This window comes from Didymosphaeria variabile (genome assembly GCF_027946475.1).
Source record: "Didymosphaeria variabile strain IMI 356815 chromosome Unknown scaffold_10, whole genome shotgun sequence".
In the NCBI taxonomy this organism is placed as follows: Eukaryota; Fungi; Ascomycota; class Dothideomycetes; order Pleosporales; family Didymosphaeriaceae; genus Didymosphaeria; species Didymosphaeria variabile.
Window position 1 is genome coordinate 1,661,741 of NW_026611629.1, and position 12,157 is coordinate 1,673,897.

At 51.9% G+C, this 12,157-nt stretch overlaps 6 protein-coding genes across 6 annotated transcripts; 4 read left to right on the forward strand and 2 right to left on the reverse strand.

Moving 5' to 3' along the window:
• Window positions 1-240: 240 nt before the first annotated feature.
• On the forward strand, window positions 241-1,173 carry N0V89_012592 (uncharacterized protein; the record flags this gene model as incomplete). Its single annotated transcript, XM_056221313.1, has 2 exons — window positions 241-246; window positions 400-1,173. 2 exons carry the CDS (start codon window positions 241-243, stop codon window positions 1,171-1,173), a joined length of 780 nt encoding a protein of 259 aa, XP_056065300.1.
• Window positions 1,174-1,660: 487 nt separating this feature from the next.
• Window positions 1,661-2,504, forward strand: N0V89_012593 (uncharacterized protein; the record flags this gene model as incomplete). The annotated part of the gene is made up of 2 exons (XM_056221314.1): window positions 1,661-1,665; window positions 1,745-2,504. 2 exons carry the CDS (start codon window positions 1,661-1,663, stop codon window positions 2,502-2,504), a joined length of 765 nt encoding a protein of 254 aa, XP_056065301.1.
• Window positions 2,505-2,761: 257 nt separating this feature from the next.
• N0V89_012594 (uncharacterized protein) lies at window positions 2,762-3,148 on the forward strand (the record flags this gene model as incomplete). The annotated part of the gene is made up of 2 exons (XM_056221315.1): window positions 2,762-2,769; window positions 2,800-3,148. 2 exons carry the CDS (start codon window positions 2,762-2,764, stop codon window positions 3,146-3,148), a joined length of 357 nt encoding a protein of 118 aa, XP_056065302.1.
• Window positions 3,149-3,372: 224 nt separating this feature from the next.
• Window positions 3,373-4,293, forward strand: N0V89_012595 (uncharacterized protein; the record flags this gene model as incomplete). Its single annotated transcript, XM_056221316.1, has 1 exon — window positions 3,373-4,293. The coding sequence occupies one exon, from the start codon at window positions 3,373-3,375 to the stop codon at window positions 4,291-4,293; it is 921 nt and encodes a 306-aa protein (XP_056065303.1).
• A 1,815-nt stretch (window positions 4,294-6,108) lies between these two features.
• N0V89_012596 (uncharacterized protein) lies at window positions 6,109-9,326 on the reverse strand (the record flags this gene model as incomplete). Its single annotated transcript, XM_056221317.1, has 3 exons — window positions 6,109-7,605; window positions 7,653-8,643; window positions 8,692-9,326. The coding sequence occupies 3 exons, from the start codon at window positions 9,324-9,326 to the stop codon at window positions 6,109-6,111; spliced, it is 3,123 nt and encodes a 1,040-aa protein (XP_056065304.1).
• A 787-nt stretch (window positions 9,327-10,113) lies between these two features.
• N0V89_012597 (uncharacterized protein) lies at window positions 10,114-11,043 on the reverse strand (the record flags this gene model as incomplete). Its single annotated transcript, XM_056221318.1, has 1 exon — window positions 10,114-11,043. One exon carries the CDS (start codon window positions 11,041-11,043, stop codon window positions 10,114-10,116), a length of 930 nt encoding a protein of 309 aa, XP_056065305.1.
• Between the last annotated feature and the right edge of the window lie 1,114 nt (window positions 11,044-12,157).

The following is a 12,157-nucleotide window of genomic DNA, read 5'->3' on the forward strand; positions in this document are numbered from 1 at the left end:
AAACCTCCTGACATCTCCAGTTCTATTCTTTGCAACACCAGACAAGGAATCATCTGCAGACCACTTGTCTGCAACCTGCCCTATGCAGCTCTTACCAGAACTCGGTGCCGATTGGCGACGGACAGCTCGGATGGCAGATATATTAAGGACACCCAAGTAGGATGATTAATAAAAGAACGGCTACGCCCGCACAAAGTTCTCAATCATCGCCATTCCTTCGTTCTAAAACCGGTGATGAAGATGAAGGTCACGCAGGCCTTTGCTTTTCTCGTAGGCGCACACGCCGTCCGAGCAGCGAACAGTACCACAGCGCCGTAAGTTCAAGCATCTTGTGTTGCTCCAAAACATATGGTGCAATAATCGGCTCTAGTCAGCCATCTGATACCTTGCTATAGTCAGACTGGAGATGTCGTACCTAATGTCTACATTGTCGAATTCGCCAACGAGAGTGTCACCCCGGACACCTTTTATGCCTCTCTTGCGGCTGAAGGCGTGGACCTCCAGCACCGAATGGATCTGAGTTTCCGCTTCTTTAACGGTGTTTCCTTCCAGGTCAAGCCTTCGACTAATCATACTGGCTCCGACATCATCACGCAGATTAAAGCAAGGACTGAGATTGCTTCAATATGGCCCGTTCGATCATCAAAGCTACAGATGCCGGAAACACAGTCACCAACCGCTTCCGCAGACTCCACATCGCGACTTGTCAAGCGCCAGGATCAAAAAGAAGACACTTTCTCTCCACATGTTATGACGCAAATCGATAAACTCCATGCTGAAGGAGTTACGGGAAAGGGGGTCCAAGTCGCCATTATTGACAGTGGCGTTGACTACACGCACCCGGCTTTGGGTGGCTGCTTTGGGGAGGGTTGTTTGGTTAGCAAAGGCTACGACTTCGTGGGTGACAATTTCCGACTGGGTGAAAATGAACCACAACCCGATGATGACCCAATGGACGACTGCTTTGGACACGGTACTCACGTCTCAGGCACTGTCGCTGCACAGCTGGAAAAGACCAAGTATGGGTTCTCCGGAGGCGCTCCGGGAGTCAAGCTTGCTGCCTACAGAATCTGGAATTGCATCTCCTCGACAACTGATGAGATTCAATTAGCTGCGTTTGCTCGCGCTGTGGAAGACGGGGCTGACGTCATCTCCTACTCCAACGGCTTGTAGGTTCCCTTCAGGTCCAAACCCTCAGCTCGTTGAGCTAACTTGATACAGTCAGATAGGATGGGCGGGACACTTACTTGCCGTAGTTGCATCTCGCATCGCCGACTCAGGCATCCAGTTCGCCATCTCCGAAGGCAACGATGGGGGTCAAGGAATGTTCTATTCTTCCTCACCAGCCACAGGCTTCGATGTGACTGGCGTGGGAGCTGTATCGAACAAAAAGTTCCCAATCCTTGGCCCGAGCGGCTCCTACAGTACAGCCAATTCCACCCCTACAAACTTCAGCATTTTGATGGGCGAGCCGAACTTTGCTTCTGGAGCGAACCTCCCGCTCTGGTCTGCTGTGGACGCAAACAATGCATGCAGCTCTTTACCCAACGGCACGGATCTGAGTGAGTCTATTGTGCTGTTGCAATTCCTCGATGCAAGGGCCACTGGGTGCTATCCTCAAGACCAAAGCGCCAATATAGCAGCGAAAGGCGGCCGGTATATGCTGTACTATGACGGCTCAGGAAGCAATTTGTACGTCATTGTCGCAAATGCAGCGAGGAGAGCATCTTGCTAACGTAATTAGAACGATGAGGGACGATCCGATTGTTTATACCGAAGGCATCGAAGGCGTAGCACGAGTTGCGCCTTATGTTGCGAATAACTGGCTGTCTTTGCTCAAGCAGGACTCCGTCGTCACTGTCAACATCCCAAGCAGCAACAACACTGAAATCCACCTTGAAGAGTTCGAGAATAATGAGACTGGTGGCTACCTTGCGAATTCGTTGACTAGTTGGGGTCCTAGCTGGGAACTTGGCGTGAAGCCGAACCTCGTCGCACCTGGCGAAAACATTCTCAGCACTTACCTAACTAGCGATGGTAGTTACCGGGTGATGACAGGAACCAGCATGTCCGCTCCGCTGGTGGCTTCTGCTTTCGCATTACTAAAGGGAGCGCGAGGCAGCCTTGACCCTCTACGTCTGCGCCGTATCATGACAACAACTTCAAAACCGATTGCCTGGCATGACGGCACCAAGGTCCATCCCGATATTCTTGCGCCAGTCCCACAGCAAGGCTCGGGTATCATTCAGACTTGGAACGCGGTTTATAGCACGGCGGAGCTCAGTATCGACAACATTTCTTGGAACGATACTGACCACTTTGTGGGCAACCGAACTTTCAGCATCCTCAACACTGGATCCGAGGATGCCATTTTCGAGCTGAGCCACCGAAAAGCTGTCACAATGTATACACTGCAGGACAGCTTTGGCGGCGTTCTTCGAGCGGCTAGCTTCCCAAATCCTATTGTTGAGGACTGGGCGGACATACAATTCAGCTCTAGGTAAGTTACTACTACATGGCATGGCCTCCTCATAATGACTGCTTACCCATGGATAGCAAGATTTCAGTCCCTGCTGGAGAGTCTGTCGATGTAACGGTCAGCTGCACGCCACCGGCCTCCGTGAACGCGACCCTTCTCCCTGTCTACAGCGGCTATATCAGTGCCAGCGACACATCTTCTAACATCACTCTCGTGCTTCCTTACCTAGGCGTGGCTGGTAGCATGCGCTCTACCCCCGTCACCCAATCATCGCTCGTCTACATGGCGCAGTACAACACCGCGGTACCCGCGAATACTAGTTACACGATTGCGCGCCCTGATCCTGCGAATCCTCCTGCGACCGACGAAGGAGATCAAGGCTCTCAACCGAACGTGTACATGACACTGTTGGTCGGAAGCGCTTTAGTGCATATCGATGTGCTCAGAGGCGAGGAAGAGATGGGCAGCTTGGCGGGGTCGCCGCAGGTTTATCTTCCGAGGGGTGACTCGAGGGTATTTATCAGCGGCCTGCTTGCAGACGGAACTGTACTAGAGGAAGGAAGTTACAGCCTGCGGGTGAAAGCATTGAGGATCTTTGGAGACGAGGAGAAGGATGAAGACTGGGATGTTGTGAAGACGGTGGAGTTTGGCATCAAGTATGCTTCTTGAGGAGAATAACAAATACTCTATTTACTGTTTGAGTATCGATAGTCCTGTGTAGGTGACTGGATTAGGCATGGCATGTTCGTCACCGGTAGGTTCGGTCAGAAAAGGCGGACTTCGGTCGGTGGGTGACGCATGACTAAAAGCCTCAGTGAGGAAGCGTACTATTCGTGCACTCGTGTACCCCGAACACGAATTCCCATCCGTGTCTCCTTACTCTTCGTCGCGACATGTCGAACGTCATCATCTTCGGCGCTGCAGGCGCAGTCGCAAGCGCAGCTGCCCTCGAAGCCAAGAAGCGCGGCGCAAAAGTATGGCTCTCCGTCCGACAGTCCGAGCTACAACCCCTCAATCAAATCAGCGAACTGGCCTCAGCCAAAGGCTACCGCCGCGTAGTCGCAGATCTGACCAATCCATCAACAGTCACACAAGCCGTCAAAACGTCAGGCGCCACCACAGCATTCTTATACACAGTTTTCGCCTGCCAGGACGGCATGAGAGCGGTCTTCAACGCTTTGAAAGACGCAGGCGTTACCTTCGTGGTACTGCTCTCCTCGTACGCGGTCAAAGATCCTCCATCTTCCATGCAGAAAACAAAGGGATCTGCGTGGCACCATGCGCAGGCTGAGATAGCATTGCAAAGCGTAGGACTAGACGCGGCGGTTCTACGGCCTATGTATTTCTGCTCGAACCTCTTCCTCGTTGCGCATGGTGCGAAACACGGAGTCGTGGAATTATTTCGGCCGGAGACGGTTTTCGATTTCATCGTACCTGGAGATATTGGTGCTGTTGCGGGTGGATTGCTAGCGACGCGGAACCACAAGGGCGTTATCATCTTGAATGGTGCAGAGTTGATGACGATGCGGGATGCGATTCACGTCGTTGCGCAAGCAACGAACCGGACAGTAGAGATCAGGGAAATCTACGAAGAGACGTTCAGGAGGAACATGAAGCACCTGCCTGAGGTTGATCTGCAGTCGCTGGCTGCAAATCACATTGAGTATAGTACAAAGCCAAAAGAAGAACTGTTCCCGAAGCATAGCGAGGCAGTAGAGAATCTACAACGATTTGGGGGACGAGTAACCAAGCTTGCGGATTGGACAGGCGGAGGCGAACTCATGTCTATGATACATAGTACATATGAGCCGTAGATTCCGCACAGGCATATCGTTCAGAGTTGTATAATAGCTTCTAAAAGCGCTTTGCGTGTCTCAATGACCTCAGTGCTTATCCCCGGCTGCCCACCAGTACGAAATTCAACGTAAGGCTGTTTCGGGTATGTTATACGCACCGACAATATACATCCGCGTGCTAATTTGCTGGACGGCCCGCAGTGCTGCATGCATTACGCCCTGTCGCTTCCGCGGCTCAGCTCATTGGTCGGACGAACTCCGAAGGGCTGTGTGGCAGGCTGACCGCGTGGATTTCACAGGTGCGCCGAACAAGCCGTTCGCAAAGCATTAAATACAAGGCGGATCCTTCCCGTGCGCTTTGTGGTTCTGATGGATGCTAATATTGTCAAAGTAACCACTTCGGTTCTTAGCGTGGTTGCGACGTTGGCGGTTGGTGGGCGGCTCTGGGCGCGAAAGCTCAAGAAACAACAGTATGGGCTCGATGATTGGACTGTGTTGGCCAGCTTGGTATGTGGAAGGGAGTAGGATGCGCATCGCAAGCGTGATTGACTGAGAGGATTAGGTCATAATGTGGGCGTTGGCTGCAGTCATTCTTGCAGGTAAGACCTTGGCCCAAGCACAGCGCGAGTTAGGATGCACATGACTTACTCTGGCATAGGGGCTTCAATTGGCTTATACGATAGCCATGAGGTGGATGTAACGACTGTTGATCAGGTCGACACGACGGGGCTAGAACAGCTGATCTCCAAGGTTGTCCATCCCATTCCCGGATCCTTACTGATGTGACTGACATTGGTATCAAAGTACAATTTCATTAAATGCATCCTCCTGATAGCCGGTCTGGGCCTAGTCAAGCTCAGCGTCGTATTCCTCTACCAGCGTATTTTCGACGTCGTTCGCATCTTCCACATCTACTCTATTACCCTCGTCGCACTGCTAGTAGCATGGACCGTAGCGTTTCTGTTTGCCAACATCTTCCAGTGCGGTATCCACATCTCGGCTTTGTGGGGAAGTGCAGATGCGATTGAACGCTATTGCAGGGCCTCCGGACCTGCATCTTACGGGTTTGTTGTCTCCGACATCGTTACCGATGTTATGGTCTTGGTTTCGCCAATCCCAATCGTCTGGCATATGCGTGTGTCGACTGTTCAGAAGTTCGGTGTCACTGCGATGTTTGCGCTGGGCCTGCTGTGAGTAGTGATGTCGAGATTTTCAAAGATGGAAGTTGACGTGGGCAGCTCCACTGCAGCCGCCTGCGGGCGTTTGTACACTTTTCTCGAGGCCTTGCGCAGTACGTTTATCTCTCAAACACATGTTCGCACATACTGACTGATGATAGGAGCTAAAACTTCATGGCGTGAGATATAGCCTGGTGCAGCTGTTCTGTTCCTTTGCTAACAGTTCTTAGAGATGGAGAGCGAATTAGCGATTTGGGCAGTGATCGAGCTCTCGATTGCGGTCGTTGCTGCCTGTCTGCCGGTAACGCGACCACTATTTCAGCAGTTCAAATGCTTCGATGGGATGTTGGCGACCGTAAGGTCGGTATCGACTCACCATTCAAGGCAAAAAGAAGATGCTTCATGGGTCGAGATCAACCATGTGTAGAGACACATAACTCCCCACAGCGAGACAAAGCGAAACAATGAGTTCTAAGAAACACATTTTACCACGATGTAAAAGACATTCCGGACCATTGCATGCATACCAGTGATTATAAAAGAGAAGACGGAGCGTTCCAATCTGTGCTCAGACTCGCGCGTCGACATCGTTAATCGCCGAGTGTGTTATACTCATTTCCTGATTCCCTCCCACCAAGCCCTCATACCCCCCTCCTCACTGCAGCAAAACCTCGAACTCAAAGTCCTCCAACTCATTCCTATACGCCGGCAACGTCTTCGGCCCACAGCTTCCCGTCCCCAATCCATGATGCACCGCATCCAGCCTAAGCACCACCTCCTCCCTCTTCTTGTTGTGCAGCTTATACGGATGATCCGATGCAGCTACATCGTCAATCCTATAATGGCTCGCCTGGAAATCAAACAGCTTCCTCGCTCCCCTCTCCACGAACTGCGCCAGCAGGCTCGTAGCCGAGGAGGACGTGCCGTTGGCGATACGCACCCAGCGTGTGTCGGTGCGATTGGCGCCTTCCTGCGGGACCTCGTAGTCTGTCCAGAGCGCGTCGATGGAGGAGGTCTTGTGTAGGGAGACATGCTGCGAGAATTTGGAGTCGCGGTAAGATTCTCCTGGGCCGCGGCCGAACCACGTCACGTTCTGGAAGTCATGGGGGAGCTCGAGGATGAAGCCGATGCGGGGGAGGATGTCGGGGAGGTTGAGACCCTGGGGCGAGCCCTTGACGTGTGCACGCACGGTGCCATCGCTGGAGAAAGTGTATGTGATTTCGACGTCGATGGACCAGGAGAGCACTGGTGGGACGATCTGCTGGGATACGGTGACCTTGAGTGATTTTTTGTCTGGCTGGTCGTAGTGGACTTTTCGCGTGTAGGGCTTTGCGAGGTGGACGAGGTGTTCTCTCCAGTAGCGTCCGTCTTGGGGCTTGTCGTTGTCGGTTTCTGCACGGTTGATGGAGAGCTCTGGGGGTGTGGTGATGAGCTCTTTACCGTTCTTCTTCCACGACGTGAGGTATCCATAAAGCGTGCTGAAGGTCCATTCGGAGTCTTCGCTCTTGATAACCAGGGTGTGGCTGGAAGGTGTAGTGACTTTGAGGCTTTTGTCGGACGAGGAAGGCGTGTGAACAGCGTGTGATGGATGTACGACGACTTCACCGGTTGCGACGGTCCAGCCCTTGGAGAGGGAGATGGTGCTCTCTTTCAGATCGAAGGTGAAGTGGACGACGGTCTCAGATTTGGCACTTACGAACTTGGGGAGGTCGACTTCGAATGTTTGACCTGGGCCGATGCCGGACGGGATCTTGAGGTCGCCTTTGGAGGTTTCATCGCCACGCTCATTGACGGCGTGCCAATTGAGGTGGAGGTGATCCAAAGTAACGAAGTCGTACCTGTTGATGAATGTAGCTGATGAAATGTTGCTGTGTAGGAGCTGTACCGGCTCGATCGCTTTGGCGAACTCGGTTAGACCCGGATTAGGGCTGTGGTCGGAGAATAATAAACCGTCCATCACGAAGGTGGAGTCGTGAACCTTCTCTCCGAAATCACCACCATAGGCGTAATACTCATCGCCAGTCTCTTTATCTTTCGTCAGTAGACCATGGTTAGCCCATTCCCATGCGAAGCCACCCTGACAGGATGGGTACTTGTAGAACAAGTCGATGTATTCTTTGATATTACCTGGGCCGTTGCCCATAGCGTGGATCTAGCTGGTGGTCAGTCGCGGTCTAACAGCATTTTCTGAATACTTACGAATTCGCAAAGGATGAGCGGTTTCTCCTTGCTTCCTTCTCTGCCAAACCAGTCGACCCAATCGGGATGCGAGTACATCCTTGAGAAGACGTCCATAGTCTCGGCGTCATAATCTGGCTCGTAGTGGATCGGTCGACTGTCATCGTAAGCTTTGATGTGCTTATACATCTCCTTGAAGTTCTGTCCGAAGAAGGCTTCGTTTCCGAGACTCCAGATGATCACCGACGGGTGTAGCTGATCGCGCTTCATCAGATGCTCCGCGCGGTCGATGTACGCATCTCTCCAGTCTGGATTGTCAGTCGTCCATTTAGCGGCTCCGCCTCGCGTCAGCATTTGGCGCTGGTCGAACGGCAGCTCTTGTTCCTCTTTCGACAATAGGGCATCAGCTACCATCTCGAAGCCGTGACATTCCATGTCCGCCTCATCGATCATCCAGAAACCCATTTCGTCGGCGAGAACCAAAAGTCTCGGGTCATTCAATTGGTGAGAGGTTCTGATGGCATTGATGTTGTGACGTTTCATGGTCAGTAGGTCGTGTTTGAGGAACTCCAAAGGCACGGCGCGACCAAATTTCGGATGATGTTCGTGACGGTTGACGCCCCGGATTACGATGCGCTTGCCGTTGACCTTGAGCAGGCCATCCTTGATCTCAACCTGACGAAAGCCTACACGAATGGGGATGAACTGATTGTTATCCAGCGCGATAATCAAGTGATAAAGATAAGGCGTCTCCGCGGTCCATTTGTGAGGGTTTTTACCGCGTAGTGAAATAGTCCATTTGCCACTGCCTTGGGTGGTCGCGTTTGCAGACGCGCTGGTCATGGGTTGCTTGTCCGCATCGAAAAGTTTGAGGCTGACACTGCCTAAGCCTGTAGTTTCAAGGCTAACTTTGAGCTCCGCATCTTTGTAGGAAGAGTCCAATAGGGTCTGGACATGCAGATTCTCAATGCGGGATTTCTTAGGAAACGCAATAAGGAACACGTCTCGGAAGCTATCAACGTCAGTAAGGTGATGTTTCGAGGGATCTGTACAGTCTTACATGCCGCTCAACCACCATTGGTCCTGGTCTTCGATATAAGTCCCATCGCACCACTGATAGACTCGTACTGCGAGCGTGTTCTCTTTCTCCAGATCTACAAGACTCGTAATATCGAACTCATCCGGATTACGACTGCCTTGCGAGTACCCTACCTCCTTTCCATTCACCCACACGTGGTAAGACGAATCGACACCTTCGAACCTCAGTCGAATCTGGTCATCTTTGAATTCTTTTGGGACCGAGAACTTCCTTACGTAGGACCCAGTCTCGTTGTCGTAGAATGGCACGTTTGGTGGGTCGACGTGGATGGGGTACTTGACGTTGGTGTACTGTGGGCCCTTTCCGAACCCCTGCAGGTTCCACATGCCAGGGACAGCGATGTCGCTCCATGATGAGGTGTCAAAGGATGAGACCTCAAACCCCTCGACAGCTTCGAAGGGCGAGTTGGCCCAGTGGAACTTCCATGTTCCAGACAGGCTATGCGTCTTGGACTTGCTCACCTCGCGCGAAATGGCATCCGACTCGGAGGTATAGTTGTGAAAGTACGCTCGCACAGGCAATGTATTCTTGTGCAGTACTTTGTGGTTATTCCAGTCCGGAGGGTTCTCGGGTCTGACGCCGCTAATTGTAGACATATTGTGCTGTGTTTCTGGATGCAAAGTGTTGACAAGAGCTTGCATCGTTCTATGAAGTGTTGACGTTCGCTGTTATGTGGATTCGAAGCTACCCCTCCACCCCACAGTTGCGCTAACCAATTACAGTCAGCCGACCGCCACCACGAGGCTCAGTCTGAGCATGGGGCCACGTTCTGTGTCAGGGAAACACCGCGTACGAAACTTGGCAAGATTGTCAATGGTAGTGGACCCGTCCTCGTGCATCGGGGTAATGATGCCACGGCCAAGGCTCCTGGTTGCGAACTGCCCGAAGAGGACCCTACCCCAGTCGCGCTACCCCGCAGTCGGTCCATATGTGGAGCCAGCATCAAGTCACCATCCGGACCACAAGCTCATCCATCAATAGGGTGCGACGACCCAAAAAATTAGCCAAGCCTTGATATCGCGCGGTACAAGGTCAGTTATTGACTTTCAAAATCGGTTCGCAGCATCTGCTTGAACACCAAGAAACTTCGAGAGCGACAGTGAGCTCGGCGAACGCCCTCGTGGTATACACCGAACGTGCACAACGATAGATAGTTCGGCTCGTGGACGTTCTCGTATACAATGAGATCTCCCAATATAGGCAATGTAGTCTATGCATTCCTTAGGTAGGGAGCAGTTGATCCGCAGCCAAGAAGATCGTAAGGTCATGAAGATGCATTTCTGCTCGACGCCCAGCCCAAACCCAGGACCTCTCTCAAGCATGTGAGATAACTGTTGGTGCTCGTGACATAGGTTTCGCCGGCCTGGACCACAATCATGATGCTTAACAATTTCCAACGAATTTGCTGACCTCGTCCAAGCCTGCGACCCACCAAATCTTCCGCCTGTCTCTTCGCTCTCGATCGCCGCCAACAACTCCAATGCCTCCTTGTGATTCCGTGAACGCTTCCGGACTCAAGCGCAACACGTCAAAGTCTAGTCGTTCCAACGTTTCCTTTAGCTCTTTCTGGCCGCTTCCCATCGGGTCATCTCTGATACAAATTCCCACATCAGCCGCAACCAGGCAGTCGAAATCAGTAGCTGAGTCTCCTACATAGAAAGTAGTACAGCTGTCTTCTCCACGTACTTCTTCAAACCTAGCAAGCTTGTCCGCACTGGTGCAGATGTAGGGTGTTCGCTGGATTTCTTCTAAAGGGAGCTCGTTCGCGAAGACAGGTATGGAGTCCATGAACTTAGCGTCCGAGGCTGAAGGATTCGATAAGGCAGTTTGAAGACATGCCCTGATGAAAGTGGCGCTCCAGTTCACGCTGATGATAGAAAGCGAGGCCGCCGCCGAAGACTGTTGCTGTGAGGCTTCTGAGATCGCGAGAAGCTTCCTCCAGCCTGGCCGTAGTTGCAACTTTCCATCACGCACAGCTGATCTGGATGCTGAAATCACATCTTCCTTCGTGACATCCTTGAATATGCCCGCCGCTTTCACTCGTTCGATGCTGCTTCGTTCTACATCCTTTAGACTGGCAAGCCATTCGCTTTCCTCGGTGACGGTCTTGCGGCTTTCTGTTGAGGAAGTATAGAATGCTTTATGCTGCGAGTAATCGGAGATGTATGCTTGCACTATGTCGTCCCAAGGTGTAAGGTTTTTGTCGCGGTTGTGCTCATACCCTATCGCAGCAACAAGATGAAGCGTATCTTTCTTAGTCAGGGTGCCATCCCAGTCAAGGATTAGTTGGATGGGATTCCTAGTTCGCGTCATATATGGTCTCGTGGCAGTTAGCAGCTGTAGTGGAACAACGTGGTGCGCCGAACTCCTCAATGTTGGCAAGAGCATTAAAGAAATTGCAGCACTGGGCTTTCGGCGTTCGAATGCTGCAAGTGCAAAGAAGGGTTAGGAGTATTGTTTTACCCAATTGCAGGCAAGCAGGGACTACTCTCGAAGCAAAGACGCGAATGAGATGAAGTTTGCTTGTTACGTCATGACCGCGCTATCCCGATTTTGGTTGGTCCGATCATACTATCAACATCTCCACTTAGCTCGAACAACCATCCACACCATCCTCCCTGACTCTTCGTTTCATTGCTGATATATCACCATCTTGTCGTACGTAGGCGATACGCTTCCCATATCCTTACCGTACCACTTCTTCTTCCCAGGTAGGATCGTCTAGAATGGCTTTGAGGAGGATCTTGGGGTAACAAGTGCCAGCGCGTCCATTTAGAAGCTTTGGGAACTCTAAATGGAGCTAGGTGGATTTACCAAGAAGCGTACCCTCTGGGCGGGTGAGTGCGAAAGCAAGATCGCTGGGGTTTACCCTGGCATGTCCAAACAAAACTGGAGTCGGAATCCGCTCGGCTGATTGGGCTGAACAGGCATTTTGTGATACTATCGAGGAAGTCTACTTCGTGACGGCGGAAGTGCTGTTGTCGACTGATAGTTAACTCCTCTTAGGAGTTCATGTTGGTCGTGATGAATAAGGAGGTCAACATCACTGGTTCCCTGACACTCAACAATTCCATCTTTTGGGCTGTACAGTCCCCCGACTATTGATCCACGCTCGAACGTGGTTCTATGAGGCGCAGTGGAAATTATTTAATGGATGTAGAGCACAAAAGAAGGGCGTGCTCATCCTTCCCACTTCCAAAACCTTTCCACGCACACGTCCGAATACAAACCGAGCCCGCCCGGACGTTGCACACTGTCTGCACCTGTCACAATGTAATTCTCGATGGATTGTCGCATTTACACAGCAGCGATGCTATTTGTGGGCGCGATCGCGGCCATACTTGTTGGATTCCGCGCTTGGCAGCCCACGAGCCTGGATCATGGCGATCACCGGACGCAGAAAGCTACATCGAATGCAAAGACCTCA